This window comes from Electrona antarctica (genome assembly GCF_951216825.1).
Source record: "Electrona antarctica genome assembly, chromosome: 5".
Lineage (NCBI taxonomy): Eukaryota > Metazoa > Chordata > Actinopteri > Myctophiformes > Myctophidae > Electrona > Electrona antarctica.
The window spans coordinates 5,407,857-5,422,214 of record NC_136810.1 but is presented as its reverse complement, the minus strand read 5'-3'; the positions used below and the strand labels follow the sequence as shown (position 1 = coordinate 5,422,214).

Here is a 14,358-nt window from a genome sequence, read left to right as displayed (position 1 = left end):
GGGGCCAGGCCGTTAGCCCCGGAGGCTCCATGAGGAGCCCCCTTTAAAATCATATAGTCAGTGAGCCTGACATACTGTCACTCAAGACAGCAGTATTGTTGGCTGTCACGTCTGCCAGGAGAAATGTGGGAGTTGCGAGCTCTGTCAACCCATAACAAGCTCGGCCGGGTGATGGAGTAGTTTTACACCTCGTCCCAACCTTCTCCCCAAGGTTCTCTCAGGGGCACATCTCAATCAGGTGATTGAGCTCTGTCCTCTCTTCACATGCAGACGGATGAAGTGTGCAGACAGAGCTGGTCACCCACTCTGCCCCGCTAGAGCGTTCGAGTCGTCTGTCAGGGCCACACGTAGGCCCACAAAGTGACGGACCAGCGCTTCGTGTGTTTAGCAGGGGTGCTCGGGTAGACCACGGTCGAAGACTGGACTGTCCCACCGGATCACAGGCGTGATCCAACAGGAATACAAGCAGGCAGGAGTTCTAGTGTTGCCTGGAAGGCGGGCACACTCTGCCCATGGGTAGAATGGTGCATCTCTGGCAGAGATCTACACAGCAGCGACATGGTCGACTCTGTCTACATTTACCCTGTCCTACCGATGGAACGTGGTGGCATCCGCTCCCCCTGGGGGAGTCGCTCATGCGTGCTACTCAGCGGTAGGGTCAGAAGAAGCTGAAGTTGTTTTTGTTCACTCAGGAGATGTGAAGGAGATGCATGTGAGCTGTGATATAATATATGTATATATATATATATTATATAATATATTGTGTTATATATTGTTATAGTGTGTATATTATATTATATATTATAGTATATATCCCATTATAATGTATATTTACTTTATTATCAATGTTGAAAATGTAATTGTACTTGGAGCTAGCTATCAATGTAGTAGACGGATCATGAGTTTTGTGTTGTATTGTGTGTTGGATGAATGTTGTATGTAAATGTATGTAATAATATAAAAGAAATAATGTAATGATGATATGTTTTAAGACCCCAGGAAGAATAGCTGCTGTGTCTCACAGCAAGCTAATGGGGATCTAATAAATAAATCAAATCAAAACCGGCACCTTGACCGGTCAGGTCGGCCGGGCATCTGACGGGCTGGCTTGAGCAGCCCTTCACCCCGGTGGTCAATGGCCTAGCATCGTGCTGGGCCAGCTGAGCCTAGGTGGCATCGTGCGCCTAGGCCACGAGTTTTGTTGACTGGCCGCAGCGTCTGGCTGGGCCAGCTGAGCCTAGGTTGCGTCTTGCGCCTAGACCACGAGTATTACTTACTTGGTACGAATAGTGGAGTTTTAGAGCATGTTGGCAAGCGCCTGTGGCAAGGATAGCCACGGTCAGACTCATGGCGCTCACCACGTATAGGCTCTAAGGGAATTCGAGGTTAAACTGCCTCAAGCTGCTGCAGGGGCAGCCGGGTCTGCTTATTTCCTCGCGGTGTGTCTTAGAGCGTTCCCGTACAAATTGAATAATTTGTAGTGGAGAGCCAGTCTCGAACACGATAGAGAACGGAGGGTTACACGGTAACCCAGGTTCTCTGAGTGGAGAGACTGGCTCTCCACGAAAGAGCCGCTCCGAAAATCAAGAGTTAATCGAAGTGGCCATGCCCAGACGGGGCTTAAATAGCCCGCTGATTGGCATATGGGCAGGGCCACCATAGAAGATGTGTCTTAAAGAGATATCCACGGACACTGCCCTGTGGGGTCAGTTCCCGTACAAATTGAATAATTTGTAGTGGAGAGCCAGTCTCTCCACTCAGAGAACCTGGGTTACCGTGTAACCCTCCGTTATCTCGCTGGTGTCCTTGTTCCCTTGTACAGTAAGTGGATCAATATTCTGCAAACTCTCACACGATCGTTAAACACTTTAAAAGCCGGTGTCCTTAATTTGGGGAATTTCATGGACAAAATGTTACAAAACGATTATCAAAGATTTTCTAAATCTTTAAAAAAAATCTTGAAAATAGTACATGTACAGCGAGGTCTGAGCTTGTAGATCGGATATAGTCACCATTTATTTTAAAGTCATAATTGATGATAATGTTGACAGAAACACAGTACATACTTTGAAATGTACAGTACTACTCACATCATAAATATGTCTTGCCTTGACTTGCCTTGCCATAACATGGTTTACCTATTGGACCCAGTCAGACAGTGACAGTACAAATTTGTATTTTTGAATCAAGGAGAATCAAGAGCAGTGTTCCCAAGTCCACTTAAGCTTGTTTGTCTTCAAAGTCGCTTGTAAATATTGGTGTTTTTATTTGAATTTAATTTTTGTCTGATTTGCTGACAGTGTAATGAGTAAGCAAGCAAGTACAGTCAAGTTAGAATTAGCTACATTGGTGTGAAAAGTAGACATTAATTGAGATGGAATGGAAGGTAAATACACAATAATACATACAATATATTCAGATATATGATACAGTACGTAGCGTGCGGAGTTAGTTCAGTCAGATATACTCGAGGGGCTCATTCAGGCCCAGGCCACACTACTCTGGATCTTTTGCAAAACGGATATTTCCGTCCTCCGTTTTAGAAAAAATCCCTGGCCATACGACAGAGATATCTGAGTCCACACCCAAACGCAGAAACGCATTGAACACAGGATAAAACTAGAAAAAGTGCCCTTCTGGGCACAGGTCTCCACCAGGAGGATAGGACTGTGTGAGATGTTTGGCAAAATGTTTAGGGGTTGTTATTGTATATCTATCTCCCTGCTTTTTTTTTTAAATATATATAAATCCTTTTATTGAGATTTTCACTGAAAGATATCCTAGGATCAGGTAGACACAGTAATAGTCATGATCACAGATCATATTCCTTGGGTAATATAACAGATTTAAAGTAAGTACAACATAAGATCTGAGTTATTTTGTTTGCATGTAATAGGTACAGAGATAAATAATAAGGTGACTATGCTACTGAACACCCCGAGCCCCTCCCAAAAAGTAAAATAAATATATATTTTCTCCCCTTATACCCAATTTGATAATATGCCAATTCCCAGTTCCCCTGCTTAGTGGTCCATCGCTGCAAATCCCCACAGAAGGTCATTGGGAGGATGAAGATAGTCACAGGTCTCCTCAGACCCCCGAGCTTCTATCTCCCTGCTTTTAATGGTTAATGATGAAAACATAGCAGAGCCCAAAGGCAAGATAAAATATTATATTCACACTTGTATTCTCATTCTGTTGCCATGCAAAACACAGCTTGAGATTCGCCAACAACAAACAAATCGTCCTCACAGCCAAAATATTCACTTTACATGCATGGTTTTTGGTCATTTTGTAGCCACAGTTGTCCTCTTTCACACAATGTGACTACCACACCACACAGACACATATATGACACAATGTGACTACCACACCACACAGACACATATATGAAACAATGTGACTACCACACCACACAGACACATATATGAAATGTGAACTATTTTGTATCTTTTCATCCATTTGGCGATTTTCTCTTTCGGAACTCTTAACTCGCTCTTATATAACCACGTTTTTTTATCATACCAATACCATGATCGCACAGGGTGTACCTGAATGTCTCAGGACACTCAGGGCAGTATTATGCGTGTCTTAAGTACCAGGTCTTATGACTTAACTTAAGACCTGGAGGCGTGGTCAATGCTGTTTTGGCCACTCAGAATAGCCACATGGCATTGATCACGCCTCCAGGTCTTAAGTTAAGTAATAAGACCTTTTACTTAAGACACGCATAATACTGCCCTCATAGTGAAAAAAACTTGACTTGTACTTTTTCCGCTATAGTAATTTGTTCGGACATATACGTTCTCTCACTAAGACACATTGTCAGTGCGGTTACACCATTCAATAGTGTGTACTTTGCATAGACTAGCTCATGTGAATTGATACAATGTAATTGATACAAGTTCAAGTTGACGCTCGCACACGCATGCACATGCATGCATGCATGCACGCGTGCAGTGCACACACACACACACACATTGAAAGTCAATGGAGGGAAACACGTAACTCTGTCATTTCTCGACCATTTCAAAGTGACTGTCGATTTGATTCGATTTAATTAAAAAAAAAATGTTATAATGGAAAATACTTTTCGTGCAAGTGGACAACATGACCTGAACATGACCATGGCTCGGAGCGGCTCGGAGCGGAGGACAGTTCTCGCTCTGTCTCGCTTTTTTGATCATCTTTTTAACCCACTTAACCCAGTACCGCAGCAGTCCATGTTTCCCCGCAGGCACACAGTAAAATGTATTTTTATTACATTTTGTTTCTAGTTCTATAATAAATATTTGTTCAATCTATTCGTGAGACACCCATTCATTATTTGTGTTGTTAATTATGTTTACAAAAATGTCATCGTATCACAACACTTTAATTGTAGATTGGCTGTTTTCAAATTGCCGATGTACTACAGTATATGGGTCTAAGTGGTAAAACAGATGTTTTATTAACATATTTTCTTGGGACCGTGTGTGTGGTTGTGCGTGTGCGTGCGTGTACGTGTGCGTGCGTCTTAGACAGTTAGGCCTGACTCACACATGCACAACAGATTGATGTATAGCTGATGCATGAGACTTGTTTACTGATGCAAGCGCGCAATTAATTTCCAATGGGAGTCACATGGTTTGACACAACATTTGTGTTGTATGAGGGGGAGGGGGGCAGTCGAAACACAGCCGAAAGCCATACAACACAAATGTTGTGTCAAACCATGTGACTTTCATTGGAAATGCATTGGGGCAAGATGTAAACAAACCCTTTGTTTACATCTAGCATGCATCAATGTTGTATGCTAGATCGAAAGGTGTGAGTGAGGCCTTAGAGTGTGCTGGTCAGTTGACTTACCTGACAAAAACACGTCATCACTGTGTGTATGCATGTTCTCGCGCGTGGCTATACAGATATGGAAAGCTGGCTCCTCCATTCTTCACTTGACGACGTGCACATTTCTGAACCAACCTGACCACTGAATGTACCTCTATTGTTGAAGGCTGCTATCTTGTGTTAAAAAGCATTTTAACTTATTTTGACCTGAGATCAGATTCTAAAAATGTCTTCTACATCCTGACAGTCTTCTGAAAAAGCTATGTTTCTATGTCAGTCGTTCTTAGATTTTTCAAAAATAGCAGACCTACAAGCTCGTAGCGCGCCACTCTGTGGCGTGCTATGAGCTTGTAGATCTGCTATTTTTCAATAGCTAAAGCATAACATAATGCTAACACCAAAAGGGGTTCCCGCCCAAAATGGATTAATACACTTTTAAATTGAGTGACTGTCTGATGTAGGCTATTTACTGCATGTAATCATGGGTAACGGGGCAGATAACGGCTCCATTGTTGACAGGCGGGGCGGGTCTGGTTTGTATTTTGATATAATCACGGTTGACGGGTCAGTCTACGGGTCTGAATATTGATGGCAGAGCAGTTGTGGCTCTTCAAAATTGGACCCGTGAAGGACTCTTGTTTGCGTGCGTCCGTGCGTGTGTGGCCTAGTTGCTTCATTTGTTGCTTTTTAACAATTTACAATTTTAGGCATTTAGCAGACGCTCTTAATCCAGAGCGATTTACAGTAAGCAACTCAGTGAGTCTACAGTTCTGATTGCAATGGGAAGTTCATTCCATTGTTTTGGATCCAGAAGGGAGAATAATAATAACTAGAAAAGGATTGCTGCAAGCAGCGATAAGGCCGGACCAAGCAGGAAGGCAATAAGAATAATATGCACAAGAAACATGGAAGACTAAACTTGAGAAAAAGACCATGGAATTGTGACAGGGTCGTTTTTTTATATTGGGGGGCAGGTACGGGTTCTTGAAGACTCATACACAGAGTTGGCGGTGCCCAGATTTGAACCCATGACCTTGTGTTGCAAAGGCAAGAGCTCTACCTACCGATGAGTGAAAACCAATGAAATGAGTCGGAAACAGGGATTAAAGGTTAACTGAAAAATTATTATTAAACTTCACAGAAAATAAACAGCTTTGAATATTCATGAAAAACAAACAAATGGGGCCCACTTTAAGTTGTTGAATTGAAAAGTCCCCGTTCAGTTCCTATTCAGTTCAGGGAAAGCAGTCTCTTTATCCAATTTGGAGAACCAGATTACCACATTTGTGGGGGGGGGGGGGGGGGGGGGGGGGGGGGGGGGGGGGTTCAGAGTTCCGGGTCGGCTCGCCAGGTCTGGTTACCATCCAGTACCAGAACCATCCATGCAAGGGAATCCTTTCAGGACACAAAAAACCTGACTGAAAGGCCAGGTGTCCAAATCAGTCTTTGTTTCAAAATCACTGTTGTACAACATCAAATAATCTATCAGTAAAGAACCTGATTTGATCAGGATCAAGTTCTTTATACATGTTTCTCACTAAACAAATCAGTTTCTAGCATTGTTACGGCCCTTTAAACTTGGCTCAACCAAGAGCTAACATAAAAGGACACAAAGTCAGATCAAAAGTTTACAAAGATATTACACATTTATTTAAATTCCTGCATTGCAAAACAGGGACTGATGGACAAGAATACAGTACTTACGACCAGCCCATCTGAAACTTAACTAATAACAGCAACAAAAAGGGAACACAACTATTCAGTTTGGGTGTTTGGGAGACAATGAGCTGCTGGCCACAAGTCCTCTTGCAACTAATCAAGAACAGCTGACTAAGGGTGTGGCTCAGGTGATTGACAGGTGAGGCACTTTAGACCAGCAGGTCAGCAAAGCCACAGGCACTACAACAGAACAAAGTAAAGACAGAATTTCACAACTTTCATTGGCTCATAAAACCTTCATTTTTTCACTTACAAAAACGTACTATACTTTCCCATGTCCGTATAGGTCCAAAGTTCACATGTAGAAGTTTTCGTGCATTTTGATCAAAGATCCTGGGAGGAGATGCATTTTAATTGATTTTCATATAATTCAAAATGGCGGGTGATCTAGAGGTCAAAAGTAACAGCGCGGAACTTGTTCGGCATGAGGAGACGCATATGTGTGTCGAGGTTTCATTGCCGACGGTCAAACGGTTCATGAGCTATGCATGGTCAAAGTTTGCATTTTCAATATAGCGCCACCCTTTGGCCAATGGTTGTGGGCTTCGCATCCTCACCGTTTGGCATGGCCCTCTACCATATCTCCAAATTTCGCGAAAACCGACTGCACAGTTCAGCCAGAACTGCTATTTTTGGCGGAAGAAAATAAATTACAATTCCGGCAATTTTGATTGGCTCATAAAACCTTCATTTTTTCACTTAAAAAAACGTACTATACTTTCCCATGTCCGTATAGGTCCAAAGTTCACGTGTAGAAGTTTTCGTGCATTTTGATCAAAGATCCTGGGAGGAGATGCATTTTAATTGATTTTCATATAATTCAAAATGGCGGGTGATCTAGAGGTCAAAAGTAACAGCGCGGAACTTGTTCGGCATGAGGAGACGCATATGTGTGTCGAGGTTTCATTGCCGACGGTCAAACGGTTCATCCTCACCGTTTGGCATGGCCCTCTACCATATCTCCAAATTTCGCGAAAACCGACTGCACGGTTCAGCCAGAACTGCTACTTTTGGCGGAAGAAAATAAATAGCAATTTCAAAAAAGGACCAAGTTCTTTCAGAACTGCTTGGTCCTTTAATAATAATACACTTTACTTATAGAGCACCTTTCAGGGCAAGGAATTCAGCGCAAAGTGCTTTACAAAACAAATATAGTACAAAGTACAAGAAAAGATAAAAAACATCAAACAATATCAAAATCAAAGCAAAGTCAATAGCATAAGACACAAACATTAAAAAAGGCAACAAAAAAAGATTATAACAGAATAAAATGCAAATGCAAGGGTGAAAAGGTACACAAGATAATGCTAGAGATAATAGCGGATAGTTAAAATAAGATAAAGTAAGACCAGTAAGACGCCTGAGGGCGAGAAACGACCTCGCCCTAAAGTGCGAGGTCGCGTGCACGCATCCGCCTCGTTGACGGCAGACTGCTGGGCGAGCGCTGGCGCTTTGGGGTCAGATCAACATGGAATACATTCTGTACTGGCCATATAAGGAGCATGTCTTGAGTGTACAGAGTTTGATGAGGTCAGATCAACATAATGGAATGTCAGAACACGTCAGTATGGAGATCTAAGGGTGGTAGCGGGATTCAGATTTTACGGGGGCCAGTTTCGAATTGCAGTAGGTGCCCTTTGAGAGCGGTTTTGAAGGAGTCAAGGGATTTATGTCTTAATGACTGTTGGTAGGGCGTTCCACATTTTTGTGGAATGGGAGCGAAATTAATTTAGTCCCTTGTTTGTGCCGAATCTGGGTTGCACATGGTTAGTTGAACTCCCTCTGGTGTTGTGGGTGTGGACATTGTTTACATTAAGGAAGTATTTAGACAGGTACATGGGTATCTTGGTGGTGTAGTGAATCTTGTGGACCAGACCCATTGCAAGATGCTGTACTCTGTCGTCAACCCTAAGCCATTCCAGCCTGTCAAAGTGGGCAGGGGTGAGGTGGGTTTGGGGAGTGAGGCCATTCATCTTTTCGTATGATAATATTGTCACCCACTCTAACCAAGAAGCCATATGCCTTGGGGGACCTGTCCCTGTTTGATGGAGAGGTTTATTATGTGGGTGATGACTGGAGCTATAGAGATGGCTGAGTCTCTGAGAAATTTGGAGGGAATATTGTCATGGCCAGTGGCCTTGTGGGGTTGAAGGGAAGGGCGAAGGATCTCCATGTATGGGCTTAACTGCGACAGCAGGTCACATTTACTATGACATCAGGGTCTCCACATCTCCATCCCTGATGATGTCACATGATGTCACGAGACCTGGGCACCATATATGGTGCCCGACACACTAACTGACGGGAAATGCTCGATTCCATATAGTTAACTGTGACCTTCGGTCGCAATAAAATGATTTAAAAGGTTAAAAAGACACACAAGAAACCGTTCTACAATATTTGTAGAATGTATGAACATCTGTTGTACACAATGTACAGTATACTACAGTGCACTCATTCATATAAAGTATCTGTACATAATGTACGCGTATCCTTCTCTGTACAGTATAGTGCAAGTAACATTGAGAAAAACAAGCTATTTTCAGATGAATGCTAGTATTGTTATTATTTTGGCAACATTTTGATTTTAAAAGATGGGAATGGCAGAGTTAAAAGAGTTATGTGGGCTTCCAGCCCTAGTTTGTATAAAAATCATTATTGTCCCCGTTGATTGCCCGTCCAACTTTTTAACGAGCCGTGCTCTGCCCAGAGCTCACTGTGCTAATTGCAGCTCCTTTCCCCAGAGCTGATTGGAGGAACACCCAGTCTGAAAATGAACCACGGTTCCGGAACGCTGGTCCTGCAGCTGCCAGGCAGTGCGAGGGTGTCTGACAGACGCTGGCACCGCCTCGACGTGAAGAGCAACAGCAGAGTAAGACAACCACCCTCTCTCGCTGTGTGCCTTTGTCTCTTTATTGCTCTGAAACTCTCTGCCTGCTACAATCTGACATTTCTATTGTTCCGACACTCACAACCGCTTCACGCTGCTTGACGAACGGCCTGCCTCCGGGGAGGAATAACTGATGAATGCGTTTTAAAAGTTGACATTTTTATAGAAACAGAAATTGGTGAAAGACAGAGTGGGTCTTTCTTACCCTGCATTATACTTTGTTGCGTGCGGGTGCGTTGCGCACCGAACATCCAATCTACAAGCTCACAAAGCCTGGCAACGTGGCGCTTTGTGAGCTTGTAGATAGGCTATTTCCGATGCTCGACACCCACGTGCAACCAAGTATAAATCAGGCTTAGTATTTTCACGGGACATTGTGACATGAAAAGGATAAAGGATGATAAAGGATAAATGATAGTTACATGAAATTACCAATTTTTGTCATGTGAGGATTGATGGGTTGATATTTCCCACGCAAAGAAATAAATAATAGATGGCACGTAATGGCACATCATTCATGCAACACGCACGCACGCACACGCTCACACACACACACACACACACACACACACACACAGTCACACACACACACAGTCACACACACGCGCACGTGATAACACACAAAGAAGCTTGCGGATATGAGGGTGATCTGCGGCGGCATCTGCCTGGGTTTATTCGGCTGATCTGGCTGGTTAGGCGGGTGTCCCCGGCCTTCTCCCTCGCCGCTCCAAGTGTGTCCATGCACTCCCGAAGCTCTGCGCTCTGTGTCAGTGGCTCATCGTTGGCTCCACTGCCCTGCTAAGACCTTCAAACAAACACGTGCTGCGCGGAGCGGTGCAATGGCTACGCTAACCAGTGCTGTTAAGGGTGATTGATTGATTGATTGATTGATTGATTGATTGATTACTTTATTAGACAGAAATGTAAACAGCACAAGCTACAGTCAGACATTTAAAAGGATAACACAAATAAGTCCTGGGGACCTGTTTCTGTGGGCCTTTTGATACCGTTATTTTAATCTCTGGAACCATATCTACCCAACTGTGAGAATGTACAAATGGAACCAAACAAGAAAAACAAGGAAATAAAACAAATAGATTAGACTTCCGGTAGGTAGCTGAGTATTACTCATCTTACTCAGTGAGTAAGATGGCAGCATAAATCGCAGCTCCCGTCAATGTAAGATTATCCCCCGAATAATACAAATATACAACAAACTCAACAGAACGTGACGATAAAAGATAGGAAAAGAACGTCATCGCGAAGCCGCGCCACACCGAGACCTGCTCTATGGGCTGAAGAAAGAACATCACGGCGAGGCCGCGCCACACCGAGATCTGCTCTAGGGGCTGAAGAAAGAACGTCATGGCGAGGCCGCGCCACACCGAGACCTGCTCTATGGGCTGAAGAAAGAACGTCCTGGCGAGGCCGCGCCACACCGAGACATGCTCTAGAACGTCATGGCGAGGCCGCGCCACACCGAGACCTGCTCTAAGGGCTGAAGAAAGAACGTCATGGCGAAGCCGCGCCACACCGAGACCTGCTCTAGAGGCTGAAGAAAGAACGTCATGGCGAGGCCGCGCCACACCGAGACCTGCTCTATGGGCTGAAGAAAGAACGTCCTGGCGAGGCCGCGCCACACCGAGACATGCTCTAGAACGTCATGGCGAGGCCGCGCCACACCGAGACCTGCTCTAAGGGCTGAAGAAAGAACGTCATGGCGAAGCCGCGCCACACCGAGACCTGCTCTAGAGGCTGAAGAAAGAACGTCATGGCGAGGCCGCGCCACACCGAGACCTGCTCTAGAGGCTGAAGAAAGAAATGAAAGAACTAAAGTCGCAGCGTGTCTGGAGGGGTTTGAGTCTTTTCACATTCTGGTGTTAAATGCCCCCCCCCCCCCCCCCTCCCTTCACAGTGACGACGTATAAACACCACACACACGTCCCGACCTCACCTCATTCTTCATGTGATTGTTGAGAAAGCAGAGCAGAGACACAACAATAGCAGCACCGGAGAAAGAAAAAAGTTTGTCCAGGCCAGGGTAAACTTATTTTTGACACGAGGACGCCTAAACCTGTGTGGTTAGGGTATAGGCTACCACCACGGCACTGCTTACAGCGGCTGACCGGCAGAAATCACACCAGCCCCGCTCACCACCACCAGCCCCGCTCACCACCACCACCGCTCACCACCACCACCGCTCACCACCACCACCGCTCACCACCACCCCGCTCACCACCACCACCCGCGCTGGGGAAGAACCAGAGGTCCGTCCCTGTTGCTGCTTTTGCATGATTTGTTGCCTGTCGGTCTCTACACAGCTAACGATCTTGAAAATATTTCAAAATGGTTTAAATTAAACAAATTCTCACTGAACATAACAAAAACTAAAATTTTATTATATTTACATCAACAAATGGGGGGGCGGGGGTTGCTGTGGCCAGCCTGGTGCCTGCCTACCTCGTATTGGCTATGCCTTACTCATAAAGAATTCCTGGCTCCATGCCTGGCGGCAGGAGTTTTCAAACTTCAAAGAAGAAATAAATACTAAACTCGAAGCGATCAACAAGGAAGTATACTACAAGAACAAAAGAAAGAGGTGAGAGAGAATAACAGAACCGGGCATGGAACACGGAGGACAGAACCAGGCATGGAACACGGAGGACAGAACCGGGCCTGGAACACAGGACAGAACCGGGCCTGGAACACGGAGGACAGAACCGGGCCTGGAACACGGAGGACAGAACCGGGCCTGGAACACGGAGGACAGAACCGGGCATGGAACACGGAGGACAGAACCGGGCATGGAACACGGAGGACAGAACCGGGCCTGGAACACGGAGGACAGAACCGGGCCTGGAACACGGAGGACAGAACCGGGCATGGAACACGGAGGACAGAACCGGGCCTGGAACACGGAGGACAGAACCGGGCCTGGAACACGGAGGACAGAACCGGGCCTGGAACACGGAGGACAGAACCGGGCATGGAACACGGAGGCCAAGGACGTGATTTTATTGCTTCTGAACCAACAGAAAATAATACAATCAAAGATAACAGATTTAGAGGCCAGGTCGCGTAAAAACAACATCCGTATATTCAACGTGGCAGAATGTGCACCTGAAGACAACACTGTGACTGACTTTGTGAAGAAATTGTTACACCGAGAGCTCAAGTTGTCTGAACATACAGATCTTGAGATACAGTGTTGTCATCGCGTGGCCGTACAGAAGCCCCCAGAAGGAGCCAATCCGAGATCCATCGTGGTAAACTTCCTACAGTCCGAGACCAAAGAGATGATACTTAAAGAAGCCTGGAAGGCGGACATTAAACTGGATGGAATTCATGGAAAAAAGCTATCATTCGACCATGATTATCCAGTGGAAGTGCTTATGAAACGCTAGTCATATGCCAAAATGGTTCAAAAAGGTGTTGAAGCAAAAAGGAGTTGGCTTTTCAACTCCCTTCACTAAACGGACCGAGAGGGTATAATGACAACGTACTGGAAGCAGCCCCAGACATGAGAAAGAGAGGATTGGACGTCCAGGTGCCCACTGAGCAATTTTCGGCTTTTAGACGTCTAAAAAATGGGGTGAAAATAGTCTAGTTTTTTAGCAGTCTAGGCTTAGATTAGACGTTGAAACAACGTTGTTTCAACGTCTATATATAGACGTTGAAACAACGTTGTTGTATTAGATTAGACGTTGTTTCAACGTCTAATCTAAGCCTAGACTTAGACCTAGACTGCTAAAAAACTTTCATTTTTAGACTATTTTCACCCCAGTTTTTAGACAATTTTGTTGTCATTTAGACGTCTATTAGACTACAAAAATGCTCAGTGGGTGAGGGAGCCAGAGGTGGAGGAGGTGAGGGAGCCAGAGGTGGAGGAGGTGAGGGAGCCAGAGGTGGAGGAGGTGAGGGAGCCAGAGGTGGAGGAGCGGATCAGAGGAGCGGCAGCTTCACAGTGGCAACGCGCTGGAAGGAAGGAGGGACCGGAGAGGAGACGGAAAATCGAGCCAGGGCTCTGAGGCGAGCGAAGAAGAGACTGCAGGAGTTCCGAAGATAAGGGTGGATGGGGTGGGGGGGGGGGGGGGGGGGTGTGATACTGTGTCTTAGTTTTAAGTTAATAGTTTGATTTTTTTGTTTTTTCATGCCCTGTTTGATGTAAATTTCCCATTCCGATCCCATCTAACTCTTAATCAAAAATACCCCTTGTAATCAGAGTAAATTTACATGGCATAAAACAAATAAAATCTAACTAACTTAAAACTAAGACACAGTACCCTCCCACGGGGCAGCACACCTAAACCTAAACTTAACACTCTCCCAACCCTTAACGCACCCCTCACCAACCTTAATCCGGTCGTTTTAACGCACCCTTCACCAACTTTAATCCGGTCGTTTTAACGCACCCCTCACCAACCTTAATCCGGTCGTCTGCATACTTAGTTTAGACTAGTCATTGGTTAGACATGGGTTAAGGTTAGGTTTAGGTGTGCTGCCCCGTGGGAGGTTAGGTTTAGGGTGAGGGTTTGAGATAGGTTGTAGTTGTAGGACTAATGACTGGTCTAACCAATGACTAGTCTAAACCAAAAACTGTCTAAACTAAGTACTGCGCCCCCCCCTCACCAACCTTAATCCAGTCGGACCAATGCAATGTCTAACCAATGCTATGTCTAACCAATGCTATGTCTAACCAATGCTATGTCTAACCAAGGTATGCCTCCCAAAAAGGGTTAACACCCCCCACCAAATGAAAGACTTCTCGATTTAAATACAAATTGACATGACGGGGGAAAAGGTTTGTGAGTGAATGTTGGACATTTCTAGTAGGATGGAGAGATCCTTTTTAGTTGGAGGGCCCTCCGAGGATATACCCCTCTCCCACCAACAGGGATTTGGGGCAAGGGGAAGGAGCCCCT

The 14,358-nt window shown here is 45.1% G+C and overlaps 1 protein-coding gene across 3 annotated transcripts in view; it reads left to right on the top strand.

The window, feature by feature from the left end:
- The window catches only part of LOC306923648 (neural-cadherin-like), a 424,677-nt gene that overhangs the window by 359,334 nt on the left and 50,985 nt on the right, over nucleotides 1-14,358 (top strand). For all 3 annotated transcript variants that reach the window (XM_079501857.1, XM_079501859.1, XM_079501858.1), the window contains one exon: nucleotides 9,291-9,418. In XM_079501857.1, coding sequence (XP_079357983.1) covers nucleotides 9,291-9,418 — 128 coding nt within the window. The remainder of the gene's footprint in view (nucleotides 1-9,290; nucleotides 9,419-14,358) is intronic.